Genomic DNA, 21,689 nt, shown 5'->3' with positions numbered 1-21,689 from the left:
CACTTTGCTGGCATTACACAACTATTATCTACCATTCACTGTGGCTTCAGAGAAATCTGAGGCCAATTTGATTTCTTTCCCTTTAATAGTATCTTATCTTCTTGCCTGGATGCTAAAAAGATTATTTATTTTTTTTGAAGTCCAGTAAAATTCAATGGGATATATCCCAGAGGTCATTCGATGTCAGATTTCTTTGGGACATTTCTTATGTCTTTCAGTCTGTAGATTAAAGTGTTCTTTCACTTATATAAAGTTGTCTTGAATATTTTTTCTTTGCTACTTGTTTCATTCTCCCTCATGTGGACATACTGAATGCCTTTTAACTCCTATATTTATAATTATATCTCAAATTCTTTTTAGTTCTTTTTAAAATTCTGTTTCACTTTGCTCACTTTTCTGACCTTACCCTTTATAAGTCTGTCTTATCTTTGTCTGACCCATTTCCCCCATTTATAATGTACCTTTAATTTCTAGGATTTTTTCTTTTCTTTCTGAGTTCTGCTAGCTTATTTTATATTTTCTTCTGTTTCATGTCATCATGCCCTCTGCTTTGAGGTCTTGTTTTAAACCATTTAATTAAGACCTTTGAATTCATAGCAATATGTTTGGCCTGCTTCATGGTAACATTTTTCTGGAAAATTTATCTAACATTTGCTTTTTCTGTTTCTTTCCTCCTTTTCCTTATAGATTTGTTGTACAGATCTTATGCTTGTTTGTTTGTTTTTTTAAAAATTATTCATGAGTATTTGTAGGAAACAACTGGGTCAGCGAACTGAGCTTATAGCGGAGCTGCTGTGCCCAGAGTATGTGTATCTGTGTGTTGTGTGTGCAAAATAGAGAAAAAAAGATGAGACAGAGAGACACTCACACAGTTGGTTTTGCCTGAGCATCTCCCTAACAACTAAAGATGCTCACAATATAGTCTCTTTCAGCCCCCATTTCATTAACAGACTGCCTCCAATATAGATAACATTTTTAAGGATTTTATCATTCAGAACTGCCTGGCCCTGCTAATCATGATGCCAAACAGAGTCTTGGAAGTTTCCACAGCTTGTTGTCCCCCATAAGTCTTCGTTGCAAAATAGAGTGATGGTACTTCTCTTCAGGCGTACCACCTATTCAGTGTTCTGCTAACTTTGTTTGAGAATTGAGGTCACAGCGGTATTTAATCTCAGCATATGTTTGGAATCTGGTGTAATTTTCACTGAATTTGGCAGGCCATACTCGTTTATTGTGCCTTAGGGTTACGTTGGTACCTTATTTTATCAAAGATAGGATTTAATTTTCTTTTTTGTTTTTGGGTGATCTCAAAGATGGTAAGATGACAGAGGTATGTTTGTTTTTTATTTAAAAACATTTTGGTAATTTAAACTTTATTTTTAAATTTATTTTAGAACCAGAGCCATTTTAAAAAATACAGTGTCTTTATTCTTGGTGAGAATAGGTACCATGCCACCTCAGACCATGGTAAGTGGGAAAAATAGTTTCAAAATTCTGTGCACACTATAGTCACAACAAGATATCTCATCACATAGGTAGTTAAGGAACCGAGCTTGGATTCAAATCTAAGTTTGTCCAAATCCAAAGTGTAAGTTATTTTCATCATAGCACCTTTTCTGAAAGAGGTAGGTATCTCTTTATGGTGTCTTTATTACGTTTCTGCTTGTGAACATTTTTCTGTTAACTACTTTTATATTTCCTGGCTTTTAGTGTGACAAGTACAAGACTGGAGTTATTGATGGGCCTGCATGTAATAGCCTTTGTGTTACAGAAACTCTTTACTTTGGAAAATGCTTATCTACCAAGCCAAACAATCAGGTATGGACATTATGAATAAACATTCCAGGTTGATGGTGCACTCCAATTTTACTTTAAATTAAAGCATTATTATAATTATTGAACCAGAGCTTTAAGACATTTTATATATTTTAATTTTGTATGCTTTCATTCCCTATTCCCAGTATATTCCAGACAATATTTTAGCTACTAGGAATCCAATGGTGATTAAGATAAAAAAAATTACTTCCCTATGGTTCTTACATTATCCCAGAGGAGTGGGGAATATAAACAGTTAATAGATAGATATATAAGCAAGGTAATTACAGAATGTGGTCTGTTTTATACAGGATATATACAGGGCAAATTGGTGGAGAACTCAGGGGATGGGCATGGTAGAGATGTGCTTTAGAGGAGGTGATCAGGGAAGGCCTTTTTAATATAACATTTGAGCTCATACCTGCATGAAGAATTAAACTGCAGCATGGGCGAAGGGCAGGATGAGCCAAATCACAAGAACTGTAAATAGCTGATAAACATAATGGAAAAAATGTTCTACCTCCTTTATATCAAAGAAATATAAATTAAAACAATGGAATACTATCGGGCTAGAAGAAAATGTAACAAACATCAGCATTGGCTATCCTTGGACAGTGGAATATTGCATGATTTTTATCTCTTTTCTTTGTATTATTTCTCAATTTCCAGTATAAATATACATTACTCTTACAATTATAGAAATTTAAAATAAATTCTAAGTTGGATACTAACCATATTTAAGAGAATTTCTGAAACAAAGTCCAACATTTGAATATCTAGTACATGCCAGGTACTGTTTAGGACATTGGGAGAGACCATGAGGCGCAAGACAGATAAAAGTCTCTGGTCTCTTGTGCCTTATGTTTCATGTGAAAGAAGACAGATAATAGGTCAATAAATTAATAAGTAAGACCATGTTCAGACAGTGCTAAAGGCTGTGAAGAAAATAAAATGGGGTAATGAGTTAGAGAGAGAGTGGTTAGGGAAGGCCTATCTAAGGTTGACATCTGAGCCACGACTTGAATGACGTGAAGGAGCTGGGTCTATGAAGATCTTTGAGAATCAACAGCAGATGAAGCATGTCATGAAACAGTGATAGGATTGATAGGTGTAAGGAACCCAAGGAAGACCAGTGTAGCTGGGATATACTCAGGGAGTAAGTGGGACAAGGTCAGATTGGAGAAGTAGGCCAGGCCAGCTCATAGGAAGCCTAACAGGTAATGGAAAGGACTTTGGATTTTATACTAATTAAATTAGAGGATTTGAAGCAGGTGAGTGATATAATCTTCTTTGTTTGGATTAATATAATAATCTTATTTGTTTTTTATATATAAGCATGGCGTAGACTGCCTGGGCTCAATTGCTGGCTTTGCCACTATTGTGTTACCTTTAGCATACTAAGTAACACTATAGTGTTACTTTCACTTCTCTCTACTTCGGTTTCCCATCAGTAAAATGAAGATAATAGTATCTACTTCATAGGATTGATATGAAGAGTAAAAGAATAAAATAAATTAGTAGACCAGAGCACATAATAAACACCATATAATATTAGTTTGATAAATAGCTAGATAGTTAATAATGACTAAATTTGGAGTTTGGGATTAGGGAAATGGATATAGATGAACTTTGCCTTTCATCTTTCTGTGTAATTTGAAATTTTAAAAATTATATGTATAGGTATAAATGCTTACATTAAGAAATAAGAGAGGCCTCAGATAAACAGCCTAACTTTACAATTTAAGGAACTAGAAAAGAACAAACTAAACTCAAAGCCAGCAGAAGGAAGGAAATAATACAAATTACAACAGAGATAAAGGAAAGACTACGAAAACAAAAGAGAAAATCAACGAAACCAAAAATTGGTTCTTTGAAAATATCAACAAAATTTACCAACCTTTAGCTAGATGAACTTAAATTACTAAAATCAGAAATAAAGTGGAGACATTAGTACCAATTCTACAACAATAAAAAGGTTTATATGAGTACAATGACAAATTGTACACCAAAAAATTGCATAATCTAGATGAAACAGCCAAATTTCTATAAATACAAAACCTTCCAAGATATAGAAAATCTGAATAGATCTATATATAACTAGTAAGGAGAGTGAATCAGTAATCGAAAGTCTCCCAACAAGAAAAGCCCCTGGACCTTCACTGGTGAATTCTAGCAAACATTTAAAGAACACCAATTCATTTCAGCCTTTTTCAAAAAATTGAAGAGGAGAAAATATTTCCTGACTTATACTATAAGGCCGACATTACCCTAATACCAATACCAGATAAAGACACTACAAGAAAACTACAAAACAATATCCCTTATGAACATTTATGCAAAAGTCCTCAACAAAATACTAACAAACCAAAATCAGTAGCATATTAAAAGGATCATAGATCACGACCAAATGAGATTTATTACTGGAATGCAAGGATGGTTCAACATAAGAAAATTGATCAGTATACACCACAATAACAGATGAGAGGAAAAGGGATCTTCTCAATTGATGTAGAGCAAGTATTTAACAAAATTCAGTACACTTTCATGATAAAAGCACTCAACAAACTAGGAATAGAAAGCTACTACCTCAGCATAACAAAACCCATATATGAAAAACCCACAGCTAACATGGTGAAACATGGAAAGTTTTTCCTCTAAGATAAGGAACAAAGCAAGGATGCCCAGTTTTGCCACTTCTATTCAACAAAGTTCTAGCCAGATCAGTTAGACAAGGAAAAAATTAAATGCATCCAAATTGGAAAGGAATTAGTAAAATTATCTCCTGTCGACAGACAATATGATCTAATATAGAAAAACCAAAAGATTTTACACACAAAATAGAGCTAACAGGCAAATTTAGCAAAGTAGTAGGAAACAAAGTTAACACACAAAAATTAATTATATCTCTATACACTAACAATGAACTATCCAAAAGGGACATTAAGAAAATCATTACATGTACAAAAGCAACAAAAAGAATATTTAGGAATTAACTTAACCAGGGAGACTTGTATAATGAAAACTTCAAAACATTGCTGAAAGAAATTAAAGGCATAAACAAATGGAACATGTCCTATGTTCATGGATTGGTATACTTAATATCATTAAGATGTGATCTACAGATGCAGTGAGATCCCTGTCAAAATCCCAATGACAATTTTTGCAGAAATAGAAAAACTCATCCTAAAATTTATATGGAATCTCAGTGGACCCTGAATAGCCAAAACAATGTTGGAAAAAGAACCACAAAGCTGGAGGATTTGCACTTCCTGATTTCTAGTTATACTATAAAGCTACAGTAATCAAAACAGTGTGGTACTGGACTAAACCAATGAAATAAAATAGCTCAGAAATAAGCCCTCACATATGTGGTCAAATGATTTTTAATAAGGATGTTAAGACCATTTAATAGGAAAGGATTGCCTTTTCAACAAATGGTGCTGGAAAAACTGGATATCCATATGCAAAAGAATGAAGTTGGACTCTTACCTAACACCATATGCAAAATTTAAGTCAAAATGGATCAAAGATCTAAATGCAAGGGCTAAAACTATAGAACTCTTAGATGAAAACATAGGGTAAAATCTTCATTCATGATATTGGATTCGCAATTATTTCTTGAATATGGTTTCAAAGGCACAGTCAACAAAAGAAAAAATAGAGAAATTGGACTTCATGAAAATTAATAAATTTTATGTATCAAAGGACAATATCAATAGAATAAAATCTCAAACCAAAGAATGGGAGAGAATATTTGCAAATCATATATACGGTAAGGGATTAATAACCAGAATGTATAGAGAACTAAAATGCAGCAACAACAACAACAACAAAAAACTGGGTTCAAAAATGGGCAAAAGACACGGATAGACAGTTCTCCAAAAAGATGTACAAATGGTCAATAAGTATACGAAAAGATGTTTAGCATCACTGATCATCAGGGAAGTGCAAATTAAAACCACAGTGAGATGCCACCTCATACCCATTAGGATGGCTATTATTTTAAAAAACCAGAAAACAACAAAACAAAATAAGTGTGGTGAAGATGTAGAAAAATAGGAACTGTTGTGCACTATTGGTGGGAATATAAAATGGTACAGCTGCTACAAAAAACAGCATGGCAGCTCCTCAAAACAAAAACAAAAACAAAAACAAAAACACTCCTGGGTATATACCTAAAAGAATTGAAAGCAGGGTCTCAAAAGAGATATTTTAACACCCATGTCCATGTCAACATTATTCACAATAGCCAAAACATGGAAGCAACCCAAGTGTCCATTGGCTGATGAATGGGAATGCAAAATGTGGTATTATATCTATAATGGAAAACTAGTCAACTTTAAAAAGGAAGGAAATTCTGACATATGCCACAATATGGATGAACCTTGAGGACATAATGCTAAATGAAATAAGCCAGTCACAGAGAGACAAATTCTGTATGATTCCATTTATGAGTTATTTAGAGTGAGTAGTCAAGATCATAAAGACAAAATAGAATGGTTGTGCCAGGGGCTGAGGGGGGAAGGGGTAATAGTTATTGTTTGATGAGTATAGAGTGTCAGTTTTACAGGATGAAAAGACTTCTAAAGGACAGTGGTGATGGTAGCACAATTTCATCAATGCAGTACCACTGAATGGTTCAGATGGTAAATTTTATGTTTTTGATATATTACCACACCAATGTACAAAATAAAATTGACGATCATGGTCAAAAATATTTAGTAATATATTACTTTTATAACTTAAAAAGGAAAAACGCTTTGGAGTATTACTTCAAAGTTGCATATCAGTCAGTCAATCTCAAATGTGTTGTTGCTTGTGTTCTTTTAGAGGAGGACACTAAAAATAAAGTGGTAGAATTGTCTACTCAGCTTGAAGCATAACTTGCCATTCTTTTTCACAGATGTATTTAGGGATTTGGGATAATCTACCAGGGGTTGTGAAATGTCAAATGGAACAAGCACTTCATCTTGATTTTGGAACAGAATTGGAACCAAGAAAAGAAATAGTGCTATTTGATAAACCGACTAGGGGAACTACTGTACAGAAATTCAAGGAAATGGTCTACAGTCTCTTTAAAGTAAGTATTCCCATTCACATTACTAGTGTGAAGCGGCACTCTTCTGGAAGAATTGGCAGGACCTCATCCTAAACCACAAAAATGTGGCTATTCTTTGACCTGTATCAGGGACTCCATCTTGAGGCAATAATTCAAAGAAAACTGTGTAGAGATATCTACTTTAATAGCTAAAAATGTCCAGTTATGAGAGGGGATTGCATTCTATAGTTTGACATAACTGAGACATTTTTTTAAAAGATGAAATAAAATTAGTACATCCTGCTTGCAAATTATTCTTAAAGAAATATTTAAAAATTAAAGAGATATTAAAAGATGAAAATAATCACCTTTTGGAAATAATCTTTTTTTCATTTTTATTGCTCTTTCACTCATCTTTCTTTGGACAGTTTATATTTTCAGACTATTTTCTTCCACAGAAGCTTCACAGGGAAACATTTTTTAACTTTCATCATTGGAACAATACAACTTCAACAAAATAATTGTTAATGTGATAACTATAAAATAGAAAATAATTTCTAGTTGACCCTTCTTATAACTTTGGATATGAGCACATTATACTGCAACTTTGCAAGTAAATGTATAAGACGAAGAATAATTAGCATCTTGGTTAACTGTATTTTATCTAGTGTAAGGGGGTTACAGGACTTAGGGTGGCCATTTCTTAAGAGATATACTTGCCAAGTGAGTTTTACTGCAATTACATAAAACAGTTTTGACTCATTTAGCATCATAAATATTCAGTGGCAAAATTATTAGCATGGTACTAAAGGAAGTTATTAGTATGTTAACATGACGTATTTTCATTCTTTCTGTATAATTAGCTAAATTCTTATCTTTACAGGCAAAATTGGGTGATCAAGGAAACCTCTCTGAACTGGTTAATCTCATCTTGACAGTGGCTGATGGAGACAAAGATGGCCAGGTTTCCTTGGGAGAAGCAAAGTCAGCATGGGCACTTCTTCAATTAAATGAGTTTCTTCTTATGGTGATACTTCAAGACAAAGAACATACTCCCAAATTAATGGGATTCTGTGGTGATCTCTATGTAATGGAAAGTGTTGAATATACCTCTCTTTATGGAATAAGCCTTCCATGGGTCATTGAACTTTTTATTCCATCTGGGTTCAGAAGAAGCATGGATCAGTTGTTCACACCATCATGGCCCAGAAAGGCTAAAATAGCCATAGGACTCCTAGAATTTGTGGAAGATGTTTTCCACGGACCCTATGGAAACTTCCTCATGTGCGATACTAGTGCCAAAAACCTAGGATATAACGATAAATATGATTTGAAAATGGTGGACATGAGAAAAATTGTGCCAGAGACAAACCTGAAAGAACTTATAAAGGATCGTCACTGTGAGACTGATCTGGACTGTGTCTATGGCACAGATTGTCGAACTAGCTGTGACCAGAGTACAATGAAGTGTACTTCAGAAGTGATACAACCAAATTTGGCAAAAGCCTGTCAGTTACTCAAAGACTACCTACTTCGCGGTGCTCCAAGTGAAATTCGTGAAGAATTAGAAAAGCAACTTTATTCTTGTATTGCTCTCAAAGTCACAGCGAATCAAATGGAAATGGAACATTCTTTGATACTAAATAATCTAAAAACATTACTGTGGAAGAAAATTTCCTACACAAATGACTCTTAGTTCATTTGGACATTGTGACAATGGTAGAAAACCTGCCACTTAAAAAGAAAAATTTTGGCTTCTGATTCGGATCCCTGACAGTTACACAAAACTCCTTTCCCCTGGTCCCAAGAAGCCATCATAAAATACATGTTGAATGCTGAAGTAATGGCAGGAGGTATAGGATCAACATTCAAAAAGATTTCCTTCCTGCTTTTTTGGAAACCCTGGTACATTTCCCAGTAGATTCACTGTGTTAACTATTTTGACTGACTTAAAATAATGCTGTGAAAAGCCTCATTCCATAAACATCAACAGTGAAAGTATTCTGTAGATTTGTTAGCCAAAATACCATTGCTGGACACATTGTGTTTGCATTGAAGCTGCTGTTTAAAAGAAAATTTATACATAAATTTACTAATGTGTTAGCATGGTAAAGTTTGCACATTAACAGAAATTAAGACTGCAAAGCAGGTAAATTAAAATTACTCCTTTATAAACAGATGTTAATAGTATGGTTTGTTGTGTTATAAGCTTAAAACACTTTAACTCATTTAAAATGACATTAAATGTAATGTGGCCTCAATGTTTTGATTGGCTCTTACCAAGCCTTTTAAAAATCCAAGAATCCCTCAGGAAGTGTTTTATTTGGCAACATGTAATTGCCAATTTTAGAGGCTGAAAATGGATGAACTTTTATCATCTTAGATTCATATGGTCTATCCATCTTATTTAACCATCCGAGTCCTTCAAAAGTAACATCTTAAGACCATCCACCCAATCCAGATCCAGATATTGAATCTGTGTTATGGGCAAGTAGGACATTGAGAGCAGGATTCTGATACCCTAAGACTTTTTTAGTAATAATTTTCCATTTTCAAACTATATTTTGTTGGCCAAAGGGCTATTTTTTAAGAGGCACATAAATTTATCTAATATTTTCTCATGTAGACTTGACATGAGTTATTTATTTGCAATTCTTTTATATTTATTCAGATCTGGCATGTACCTCTCAACATCTCCATTAATATGATACACCTCTTAGACAGCTTTCTCTCAAAAATTAAAGTCATGGATTAGTGCCAGATTTTTTCTCTAAAATTGTATACTTTGAAGGTATCTTTTTTTCCCACCGAACATCTGGTTAAAAGAAATGAAACATTTCCTAGTGGAAGGTTGGTCTGTTGCTTGCCAAACTTTTTGGGAGAGCACATCATACAATTTGAAGGATAACTCTTGTCAGGGAGAACAGCCCAATTAGTCAATATGTATGACAACTTTTTCTGGGAAAAGCTATACTTGTTTCTTAAAGAAAAGTACTGTCAATTTCAAGGTATTTCCTACAGATTAACAAGGTCTTAACACAGAAATAGGTGCATGCTCAATAATTTTATTACTTTCTTTATATGAAAACTCTTAGTAGAAAATTACAGTTTGGTTTATTAGCTCTCAGCAGCCCGTTCCTGAGCTCTGAGGAAGCTTGCCTTCTTCTGAGCTACCCGATCTTTCTTCTGGGCAAGAGACATTTTGGGACGGTTCCACCTATAAAACAAAGAGACAGGACTGTTATTTTTAAAAACTGCAGCTGAGGAAGATAGAGAACATTTAACTTCAATTGGAAAAGACAGACTTTTGTAACAAGATGGAGGTCAAGCAATCCAAATTCCAATACATGTATTTAAAATTTTAAGCTAACTTTTCTAAACCCCAACTTTTTGTAATACTGTTCATTACCATATGGGGCCCCAAATCAAACATGTTAATACAATGCTTAGAATCATTAAGTATTAGCAGAAATTGTACTAGGATAGAATGGGCCACCTCAGTAGCTTCTGAGGCTAATACAATTCTACCACCACAATTACTTTAGCAAACCTGGTTCCCCTCACTTCTGCAACATCATGCAGAGTTAGTGATCGAGTTTGCCCAACTTTACCCAGTTTGAGTGAGATGAAACAAGGCAGGGAACCCCTCCCTCCCAACCTCTTTCCCTTGAAAAGACAACAATAAGATGTATACCTCTTCTTTTTAACTTCTTTCTTAGGCTTCTTCTCATAGACTGGATTCTCTCGTATAGCAGCATGAGCTTTCTTATACATCTCCTCCATCTGAAACAAAGCAAAGCAAACAGTACTTGGTTTCATTTCATATGCCCTAAACAATAATACAGCATACTATAATCTACTATTTAAGCCTATTTTGTCCTTCTTAGCCAAATTCTCAAAAGGTACTAAACTGGGTCAGTGGTGGTATCTGCTTAAACTTCTAAATATATATTTCTAAATTGATTTTCCTAAGAAATTCCCAATTTTTACCATAGGCAACATGAGTTGACACTATTCACAAAACTCGATCTTCCTCAAAAAACTTTTTCATGCATTTCTGAGGATTTTGGCTATATTTAAGTCACTCAAGTTTGAAGCAGACTGATTTCTGTAGAAACACATTTTATAGTCATTTAAAATACTGTCTAACCTAAATTAATTCAAGTAAGGATACACACAGAACAAAGCTTTAAGATGTTAAGATGACAAGTGTTTAAGGGGCCAAGTGATTGCCAAATTAATTTCTGTCTTCCCCACATTCCCCAGATTTAAATTTGCCATTGGTATCTGAAAGGTTTTTCAAGGCTATCTCAGTACTGCAGAAGCAGGGACCTCATATCTTGTACTACTACTACTATTATTACACCACCACGAGTTACTAGTATCTTGGCAACATTAAGCCTCTGTGGAACCAAAAAGAGGTACGAATTTCTCTAGCATACCCTGAAAGCTTATCCAGTTGGACATCTTGGTGAGAATTTTGTTCTAAAACTCATCAAAAAACAATGTTGCAACTCTGAATTGTTTCAATTACCAACTAAGAATAGAGTCTAACCTTGAAAAACATGAATTTGAACTGCATAGATTCATTTATACACTGATTTTGTCCAATAAATATATAGCAGGTCTCCTTATCCCTGCACATATTGAGGGACGATTATAGTTAGTTTGGGAGGAGTGGATTTTTGACTGCTTGAGGGATGGCGTGGGTTGGCACCCTTTACTCCTCCCCCCGCCCCTGCCAACATTATCCAAGGGTCAGCTATGCAAGATCAAGTCATGAAGAGCAACTGTAAAATGCCTGAGTGTTCATTACCAAAATCTAGTAAAAATTACAGGCCCCTAAAATGAATAAGGTAATCCAGGTCTCTAAAATTATTCAAAGTGGAGAAAATTCAATTACTACATGCATTTGTGTAAAGCTTAATTAGCAAAGGAAAAATAATGGGAAATTTTTCACTGCACAAGACCTCAACTACCTAAATTGCGTTTGAAAGTTAATTTCTCTACCTCTCTTGGCACTTGATTACAGCTCTCCCCTGTACTTAACAAATCCATTCGATGACTTCAAAAACATGCACCTATCTACATTACTAATATAAAACTACTTTTCCTAGCTCAAAACTCAATCAGCCCTAGCCTTTATACTGAGCATACAAATAACAAGGTAGTCTTTTCCCAATTTAAACGCTATTTTAAAAATAATTTTCATAACCAAAGCAGTGCCTAAATCTAACTGCACTAACAGAAAAAAATCTAACAATTACTCAGTATGTAACACTTAATATGTAATCCATTCATTTGTATATAATTCTGTATTTGTAGTAGTTTTATAACAGTGTGATCTGTGTTCTATGCTTTCACTACAATTTCAAAACTGGTATTATCACGTTCAGTCACTCCAGTGTGTTGATAGATAGCCCTGGAGACTCAACTTTAAGGGTGATAAATTCTCCAACATTAAACTCACTTTAGCAAACATGGTTCACTTCTTCAGCATCATGCAGGACTAGTAATAGATCTGTAGATATCCCTTTCTGTTTGCATGCTTAAGACATTCGAAAAGTCCAAAACATAGCACGTACTTGCTATGAAAGAACCTTTCTTCCTCATGGCCTCAAAATGAGTGAAGTGTAGTAACTAGAACCTCATAAGAGACACAGATTAACTATGACCACAGAAATGAAATCTATATAGAACAGCCAAATACATAAAAGCTACCGAAGGCTTTAAATTTGGATGCCTGAAACCTGCCATCCTTTGTCTTCTAAAGATTCCAAAAAGCATGTTGACGAGCCTCATACTACCTTCCTTATCCTAGTTTATAACCTGCCCTAGATCCAACATCCTAATTTCATGTCATTTCATTTTAGGCCAAGGACAGCTTATTTGAGTCTGTCTATACCTGTGAACATGCCCATGTTCAACTATTAACTGTTAACGTGAAATGAAGCCATATAATGTACCCACTAAAAACAAATAGTAAACCTAGTTCTATAATTAACCACAGGAATTTTTAGGTAAAAATTTTACCATGTCTGGAGTTACGTTGTTCTTTATGTATTGAGAGAATTGTTTCTTATAAGCATCTTCATCTTCTTCCATTAGGTAGCGCATGTAATCTGCAACGTTCTGACCCATGATGTGCTTCCGATGTACTTCTGCATTGAATTCCTTGCTTTCTGAATCATAACCAGGGAATCGTTTGGTACTAAAAGAAAGTTTTTCATATTTTAGTATACACTGATTTACATCAGTTCACTAGTAGGAATTCATTTCTGTAGCTGCCTTCAGTCCCGTCTTGAAACAATTAAATTGCATCATGTGCAACCAAAGGACCAACTGTTGACTGCTCAGTTAGTGGGATATCATCATTCAGCAGCTAATTTCTGAATTCCAGGATGGAAAATCATGCCACAGACACCTTTAAAAACCATTAAATAAACCAAGCCTTTTCACCACTATAAAGTTAGTCCTTATCATCATAGGAAAGTTTTAAAACTGCCCCCCACTCATCCTAGAATTTCACATTGGTGCTTCAGGGTAAATGGGAATTAAGTGAGTCACTCAAGAACACATAGCTGTCTTGAAACAGAACTGCAGATCCACAACCCCTCCTCCCCAACATTATAAGATTAAGTTCTAGTTAGGTTACATTTCGTATATATACACACAACTCTTTTGGATGTTAAATCACCAACCATTAAAACATTCCTAAAAAGCTAATAAATCATTTAAAGATGTGTCTACTCAACAGACATCATTAATCCGAAGGAACATCCCAATTAAAACAACTTAATTAGCTTCTAAGAATGGCCTACAATCTTATATCCAGTTGTTTAGAAATCCATCATAAGCCTTTTTCATGAATCTTTTTTCCTTGAGACATTTTTACATAACTCAGTAATTTTCTTTCTGAATAGGAAAAAAAAAAAATGCATTGGAAGGGGAAGGGGGGTTGTGATGAAATCAAGCTCTTGTTTCTAACCAAAAATTAAGTCACAAACAAAAGGTAGTGGTTTCAACCCCGGCTCTTCTACTTCTTGGTTCCAAAATCTTGGATAAACCATTTTTACCTCTCAACCCGTCTCTTATAAAAATGTTACCAGTTCCTTCCAGCCCCACCAGGTTCCTTTTGCAAGCACCTAGTATACAATACACCAGGCACTCAATGACAGCTACTATTACTTTAACTGATTCAGTAATCTCCAAGTCTGAGTTAGAAACAGTGAAGTATGGAGTCCAGGCAATGAGGCCTTGAATACTATATTACCTGTGAGGAATAGACAAGCCTCCATCCACAGCTCCCTTCAGGGCCCCAAAAACTTTATTTCCAGTAGTAGTTCTTGCAAGCCCTGCATCCAAATAGCAGGTAAAGGCACCAGGTTGACCATCAATGCTTTCCACATTGTATTCATCTCCGGTCACCTCCACTTGGCCTTCATAGATCTTGTCCATGCCAAACCTATTGAGAAGCTATTAACAAAGACACCAATCTAAATACCTATCTGAATATATTCAAACAACATCTCAAGTCACAACTTTAATGACCTGAGAAAAAATTTCCTTCCAATTCATTTCTCCCTTTATCCTACTCTGCACCAATCTGCTCTCATAGTTAATGACAATGTTCCCCACACCCAAACATATTTATAACCAATGAAGATGTGGGTCCCCAACAATGATGCATGCTTAACAATCTCACTGCAAAACAATGTCAGTAACTCAGGAAACAAAAACAAGGCAAAATCATTTTCATCTTTTCTGCATGATGGGAAATACTGCCACCCAGAGGCAGAGATGATTAAAACAAAAATGAATCTTCCATAATACCTGCCCCATCCCCAAAAGTTTAAGAAATTGCTTCTCAAAATTTAACATACACATAAATCACTTGGACATCCTACTAAACTAGATTCTCAGGATCTGGAGCACAGTCTGCACATTTGTGTATGCTTCTAATCAGATCTACTCAAGTAGATCTGCCCAACAAGGCACCCACTAACTAGCCACAAGTGGCTATTAAAATGTAAATTAAAAATTCAGTTAATCAGTAGTACTAGATACATTTCAAGTGCTCAAAAACCACGTGTCTACTAGTTACTGTATCAATAGCACAGATTAAAGATAACTGCCAACGCAGAAAATTCTACCAGTCTAAATACATCTAACAAACAGGGCAGAAAAACAGGAAAACAACTGCTTCCCCCAAATTTGTCAGAAAATGTATGGTGTTTCAATCAAACCTTCTTTTTATAAAATCATCTTTCCCAATGATGTCCTTATAAGCCACAAGGCAACAAGCACTCTATTGACCTCAAAGGTGAGGGTATTTTATCCATGTGTGAACATTTATCTTGCAGAAAATTTCAAACAATGATCTAATTCCAAAAAACATCAGTTAAAATAGTCCTGTACATACCCTGCGGGCCAGCAACAGGCCAGTACAATATGCTGCAGCATAATTTGTCAGGCCAACCTTCACACCATACTTTGGAAGTTCATGAGCATAAGCTGCACAAACTATCATATCTCCTTCTATACGGGCATAAGCGATCTGTAAGAGAAAAAAAAAGGCTAGTAATCTGCTTTCGCTGTTTAAGTACCTTCTTGTTCCAAGGACTTGAAGGAAAAACAACAACAACAAAAATAACGCCAGACATAGACCCACATCACTTAAAAGTTGCCTTTGTTAAACCTACTCACATCCAACTACATATGGCTTGGTCAATTATAGCAGGTAGATTTATGACTCTGTAAATACGTTTGACTAATGTCACAGTATGTAAGACTAAAATTATCATATAGACACTGAATACTAAAATGCCTTTGGGATAAATTATACTTCCTTCTAAACATAGAAGACTTAGCAGATTAGCTGATGAATTAAAGAGGCACTTTGAAAAGTCAAAGGAATCCCCAATTATTTCAAACATCTTTTGAATTAAGCATATTTAAGTCCAATAATGTTTTTGGACACTCAGTGTTTAGTTATGTGAACTCAGGCACGGAGGAAGACTTTGCCTACAAAACCAACAAATTCTTTTGCCCAGAAAAGAGGTCTGCCTCCTGCAAAGGCCCAGCAAATCTCAAGTATAAAAATTTTCCCTAGTTGTTAAAAGCCCATAAAATTGTCTTCTAGGAGCAAACTGCCACTTTCTTGGAGCAATTTAAGAGACACTTTCATATATAACAATTAGAACTTACTTCAAACAAAAAACAGGAATAAGAACAATCTTAAAAGCCTAATTTAACCTTTACAACTATCCCCTTCTTCAGAGTAATGAATATGTGGTATGTAAGACTATACAGCAAAAGGCAGTCCTTAGTCCACAGCATATTCTATTGTTCTACTGGAATCTGTGTGAGCAAAAACCTTCTACTTGCTCTCTAAATTATCCTCCACACCACCCGCCCCTGTAAAATAAGGCAGAACCATAAATTGCTCTAACCCTCTTTGCTCTCCCAATTAGAAAATAAATGGGATTAAACTGGGCCAGGATTGATAAACATGGCTGACCTTCAGTCAGAATATGTTTTTAAGCATTAATTTCCAGGCTCCAATTTAAGACCTACAAAAAGGAAAAGAACTACTCACTTAATATTTTTGGAGTCCCAGGCACTACACTCGGCCCTTTTAACCTATACATGTGTTTTTGTTTTCCAAGTACAATTTCTCTAGCACAGTAAATTATGGGGAGATAGGTTTACCATCGCTGCTCGAGTCTAGAATGCAACTTACCTGACAAATGATATCTCTATTGGTTACACGAACTATCATCCTGTATTTGGGTGTGTTGTACTTATTTTTATCCTGGATTACCAAACGTTTTCGGGCATAGTAATCAGTTTTACCCTCTGAAAGAAAAAAAAAAAAGTTTAAGAAAGTCTACACCACTGTAAGCAGACTTTTTCACTACTATGAACACGAAAACCTGACCATACCTCTTCGTCTTCTGAATTTCACTTGGTATCTCTTGAAGTAGGCCTTATTCTTGACAACTTTAACAAACCCCTTAAAAAGAAAAAAAGAATGTTATTAAAACTCTGGTAACTGTTTTAGCTTATAGTTGTTGACAGCTGAAATTGAAACAAAATAACATTTGAACTTCAGAAGTGAATCTAGACAACTGTCACTTTATAGAGTCCAGTGTTTCTCAAACCATCTGGAGTCAAAAATCACTTTTTCTTCTACTTTCCATTTCTAAAGACAGTTTTGTATATAACAAAATAAAGATGAATCACTGGGGGAAAAATGGAATAAAAAAGCAAACATACAAAACACAAGCCGATTTCTTATATTCAGCAGATATAAAACTGTCACTATTTTTTTTAATGCTTACTCTCAACTTTTCTACTTCTTCATTCTCGGATCAACACTTATCCTTGTGCCAACTTTTGCAAAGCCCTGCTCCAGACAGCAGTCAGTCCTGCCAAACGCCCGTCTGTTCTGAACACTATCCCATTTCAAGAATCTAAACTCTTTTCCATCACTTTCCATCCACGGACAATTTTCAAAAGCCTAAACTATGCCTCTAAACTGAACTTGCTAGATTATATTCAGCAATTACTTCCGATTAATACAGGGCTGTCCCCCACCAACTTAGCAACACTCGCTCCAAGAATCATTAAAAACTGGTACCAGAGACAGTCTATGTAAAGAGGCAGAAAGCGCATACTACGCCAAAGGAGCTTCCTTTCGGGGCTCACAGACGCCGCAGCCTCCCAGATCTACTGACGGTTTTGGCTTAGAAGTAACTTCTTCAAACCAACGACACAGGCTTCTGAAAACACCTGCTGGACCCAAAGCTCTCCCGGGAAAACCACCAAGCAGTCAAGGGTGGGGCTGGGTCCAAGAAGTCGCAGCCCGTCTCCAATCAGGTATCCCCCACCGAGCTTTGAGATTGACTGATGCAACCTCGCCTGCCCGAGCGCCTGCTGTGGCTCCCTTGGAGAACCGGCACTGTCTCCCTGGCTTGTCTACTGAACTCAATACCCTCCACAGCCCGCCGCTCCAGGTCCTGCTCTTCTTCGTCAATTCCCTTCCCACCAAGTTTGCGCGCCCGGCGGCAGCCATTAAGGCCACGCTGGGAGCTGCAGCCCGACCTGGGCAGAGCCTGCAATCTAATGCCATCCGACCCCTGCGCCACGCAAGACCGGCCGTAGGTTGGCGTTAGGGTTAGGAAAAAGAACCCCCGTCCATCTGTAGCCCTGGGATCGGGATACCCACTTACCATCCTGTGGAACAGAGACCCGCGTCCGCGGCTCGCCACAGACCTACAGGCCAAGTACAGCTCCGGGGTGGAAAAGACCCCAGCTTGTGCGCAGGCGCAGTATGTAGCGCCAGCGATCACGTAAGCGACGTGCGGAAGAGAAATCCGCCGGCCGTCTGGCGTGCGGCATGCCGCCCCCTGCTGGTAGGAGGAATCCTGCTGGATTTCTCCCTGCCGCGACAAATTTTCGGTGTTCCTAGCTGATGACGTCAATCCATAGGGATTGACGGTGAGCAGTAGCAGGGAGGCTTTCACTTCCCTATGTTAGGAAGTTGTTTCATAACAAACACATATTACTTTGGTAAGCAGGAAAAGAGTTTAAAAATTAAATAGAATGAATTTGCTGTGGGACTCTTTTGCTTCTACAGAAAACTACCTCCTGGACTATTCGTCCTGGTCTGGAACATAGAGTCGCCCAGGAAGCCTTGCCTTGGTGCTCTAACCTGGGTTAGGAGCCCCTCTTCTGCTTTCCCACAGCACCTTCGTACCTGCTTATGCTCACCCTAGATTGTAATCTTCCTGAGGGTAGGCCTCGCAGTCAAGTTCAATCTCCAGCACCTAGCATGGTATTGACATTTGGTGAGTGCTTGGGATTTGTTAAATGATAAGAGAACTACTGTTCTTTCCTTTCCACCTTTTTACCTACATCATCTTCCCTGGTCTCTGACCACTTAGTTCCTTTTCCCTGTCTCCATCGCTCTAATGTAGCCAGCTTAACTTTTTTCTGTTTCAATCCTTTTTCCATTTTTTAAAACTAATTATAACTGTAAGTAAGTCATTTTACTATTCTCCATATGAAGACTGAAGAGAACCAACCAACCAACCAAAAAACATCTCAAGAGAAATAATTCCCTCACCTAACAATATTTCAAGGGTGGTCTTTGTGCTATTGCATGGGAATTATTTGGGTACTGGTTAAGATGCAGATATATGAATATCCACCAGCTCTACTGAATCATTCTCGCTGATTTGGGGGCTGGAATGTACATTTTAAAACTGGCCTCAATCTTAAGCAAGTCAAGAAGTCTTAGGAAAGTAGAAAACAAACTGCAGTTTGCCCAAAAGTGGAATTAACTGACTCTTCTAGGAAAAGAAGATAAATTACTTACCAGTGCAGCAGTTTAAAATATTGACATCTTCAGAATGAATTTTAACTCTGTACCTCCGTCCCCCAGTGATATAAGCCTTCTCTTGGGAAATGGGTGTTCATGAGTTTAATCTAGCATGAAAGAATCAGTGTGTAAACTACTCACTGTTAAAACTGGGAGAAGGATCCTCCCAACAACGTGACAAGGTTGAGTGGTTCCAAAAAAAGCACCACTAGAATAAATTAGAATTATGATGCCATTTTACTCTATTTTCAGTTTGTAAATCCTTCTATGAAAAAAATGTAGACTGAGTCCACTCTGGCTAATGTTGACAGAACCCTCAAGCAGAAATGCTAAAACACTCCTCACAAACGAGTGTAATTCAATCTTTGTTGAGGGGCTTTTGGAAATGTAAAAAAAAGAGGCATACAATTTGTATTTATAGAAAAAAACTTAAAGACTTTCATTTTGGTTGTTCATAAAGTTATTAGTCTACAAAAAGTGCCACAAGTATAGTCAGGCCCTGTTTACATTGGAGGTGGAAGCATCAGGAAGGAAAGTCTATAGAAAATAGGTCCGCCCTAAATTCTCCATGTTTTAGGGCAAGAGTACATATGAAGGCCCACATACCATTCATATGAATGTTTTGAAGTTATGAAGCAAGCTAACACATTGTTGAATTAAATGTTATATTCTTTGTAACCTGCTTTTTCTTACCTTATAAATATTTATGACCATAAAGTTAAAAATATGTGTATCTACAGAGAACATTTTGAGGTTGTCAGATGGGAGCAGGGCTGAGAGGGGTGAGTGAAAAAAAGGAGGAGATTAAGAAGTACAATTTAGGGATAACAAAATAATTGTGGGGATGTAAGTATAGCACAAGGAATATAGTCAATAATATTGTAATAACTATGTATGGTGTCATATGAGTACCAGACTTATCGAGGTGATCGCTTTGTAAGTTATATAAATATCTAATCACCATGTTGTACGCCTAAAACTAATATAACATTATATACCAACTATAATTGAAAAATTTAAAAAATTTTAGAAAATATGTGTGTATCTATTCCCCTTGGTTGCAGCTGGGGGTTCATGGCTAGGATGACTGGCTCAGCCGCTGCAGTTGGTGACACCAGGAACCGGGGGAGCTTGCCCAGTACCTTTGACCAACTAATCTTGTTCAAGTGGTAAAAGTTAAAAATTACCTGTAATTGGACAAGTTAACTTTGTGTTCCTCCTGATAGAAGAACACCAAAGCACTTCATGCCAAATTTATCTAGTCTAACCTAGTTACATAATTTATCTAATCTGATGTATCATGAAACTGCAAACAAACCCAAATTGAAGGACATTCTACAAAGTAAATGGTCTGTATTTAAAAATGATGAAATCATAATAGATAAGGAAAGACTAAAGAAATATTCCATATTTAAAGAGAACAAGGTTACATAACAACTGTATGTAATGTGTGATCCTAGATTGCATCCTGGACAATAAAGGAAAAAGAAAAAGGAAGGCTTTTTATTTCTTTTGTGCAAGGACATCCTCGAAACAATCATTGAAATCTGAATGGAATCTGTTGATTAGATGGTAGAAATAGATCAATGTTAATTTTATTTTGATAGGCTCACTATGGTTATGTACGAGACTGTTCTTTAGGAAATACATTCTTAACTATTTTGTAGTAACAGGCATTACTCCTGCAACTTACTCTCAACAAATGACTCAGGAAAAATGTGCGTGTCTGTAAAAAGAAAGAAAATTATAAGGCAAATGTGTTAAAATGTTACCAATGGGGAATCTGGGAGAAGAGTATATGGAAAATCTTTGTATTGTTCTTACAATAAATTTGTTATTTTGAAATGATTTCAAAATAGAAAATAAAATGTTGATTCCTGCTGGAATGAGAAAGATTTATTTTATTATTTAAAATGAAAGTAAACTAAGCATTATAAAGTGTCAAATGTACATTATAAATAGAAAATGATTCAGCAATTTTTAGTTTTGATAGTGATGACAATACCAAAATATGAAAATATTTCTATGATGTTACCCATATATTATAATTTTGAGGTACCTACTTACTGCCCTAATTAGCAAGTTATGTAATTGAAACCATCAACTTTCATAGTTGCAATCAAAAAGTATCTTGTTATTTCAAAAGTTTTTTTCTTTACGATTGGTTTTTAGTTTAGTTTATGGTTATCCATGAAGAGTAGGAAAAAGAGTGAACTACTTTACAGTTGGATCCTTTATTGATATTCATCCATTAGAAACATTTTAAACATTTTAAACCTGTACTTTTATCTACAAAAAATAATTATCTCTCAATGAAAGAATAATCTTTGTTTCTTAAAAAAAATGTGTAAAGCTATGGTTTGTAATGAGACCAAGAATCAGCAGAATATCAAGGACAACCAAACATAATTAAGATTGAGGATGTCAAGTTGTTCTGTTGTTAGGCTATTG

At 35.9% G+C, this 21,689-nt stretch overlaps 2 protein-coding genes and 2 non-coding genes across 8 annotated transcripts in view; 1 reads left to right on the top strand and 3 right to left on the bottom strand.

Moving 5' to 3' along the window:
* DIPK1A (divergent protein kinase domain 1A) overlaps window positions 1–9,033 on the top strand; it is a 90,793-nt gene extending 81,760 nt beyond the window's left edge. For all 4 annotated transcript variants that reach the window (XM_016134257.2, XM_016134256.2, XM_016134259.2 and 1 more), the window contains exons 3-5: window positions 1,711–1,818; window positions 6,719–6,895; window positions 7,737–9,033. In XM_016134257.2, the coding sequence (XP_015989743.1) occupies window positions 1,711–1,818; window positions 6,719–6,895; window positions 7,737–8,549 (1,098 nt within the window). In that variant the 3' untranslated portion in view covers window positions 8,550–9,033. The remainder of the gene's footprint in view (window positions 1–1,710; window positions 1,819–6,718; window positions 6,896–7,736) is intronic.
* An 865-nt stretch (window positions 9,034–9,898) lies between these two features.
* On the bottom strand, window positions 9,899–18,188 carry RPL5 (ribosomal protein L5). Of its 2 annotated transcripts, none has more exons than XM_016134260.2 (8): window positions 18,088–18,188; window positions 16,799–16,868; window positions 16,596–16,711; window positions 15,276–15,410; window positions 14,127–14,329; window positions 12,887–13,064; window positions 10,548–10,636; window positions 9,899–10,070 (listed from the first exon to the last, which is right to left on the bottom strand). In XM_016134260.2, the coding sequence occupies exons 1-8, from the start codon at window positions 18,088–18,090 to the stop codon at window positions 9,971–9,973; spliced, it is 894 nt and encodes a 297-aa protein (XP_015989746.1). In that variant the 5' UTR covers window positions 18,091–18,188; the 3' UTR covers window positions 9,899–9,970. The 2 variants fall into 2 exon arrangements, with proteins under 2 accessions (XP_015989746.1, XP_015989747.1); XM_016134261.2 differs by having other exon boundaries at window positions 10,548–10,633.
* LOC118606466 lies at window positions 10,324–10,456 on the bottom strand. Its single transcript, XR_004952422.1, has one exon. It is a non-coding gene; the product is annotated as a small nucleolar RNA SNORA66 (small nucleolar RNA).
* Window positions 13,137–13,233, bottom strand: LOC118606462. Its single transcript, XR_004952417.1, has one exon. It is a non-coding gene; the product is annotated as a small nucleolar RNA SNORD21 (small nucleolar RNA).
* Window positions 18,189–21,689: the final 3,501 nt, after the last annotated feature.

Source organism: Rousettus aegyptiacus, unplaced genomic scaffold (genome assembly GCF_014176215.1).
Source record: "Rousettus aegyptiacus isolate mRouAeg1 unplaced genomic scaffold, mRouAeg1.p scaffold_m13_p_1, whole genome shotgun sequence".
In the NCBI taxonomy this organism is placed as follows: domain Eukaryota; kingdom Metazoa; phylum Chordata; class Mammalia; order Chiroptera; family Pteropodidae; genus Rousettus; species Rousettus aegyptiacus.
Note: the sequence above shows the minus strand (reverse complement) of the source record. Positions and strands in the feature narration are given on the sequence as shown.

What these genes read in the sequence shown, in the direction of transcription:
- RPL5 (XM_016134260.2), bottom strand. An exon ending in GAAATTCAGAAGACGAAGAG is followed by an intron (nt 16,712 to 16,798) that starts GTATGGTCAGGT and finishes TTTTTCTTTCAG; the next exon opens with AGGGTAAAACTGATTACTAT. An exon ending in GCCTGTTGCTGGCCCGCAGG is followed by an intron (nt 14,330 to 15,275) that starts GTATGTACAGGA and finishes CTTTGTTAATAG; the next exon opens with CTTCTCAATAGGTTTGGCAT.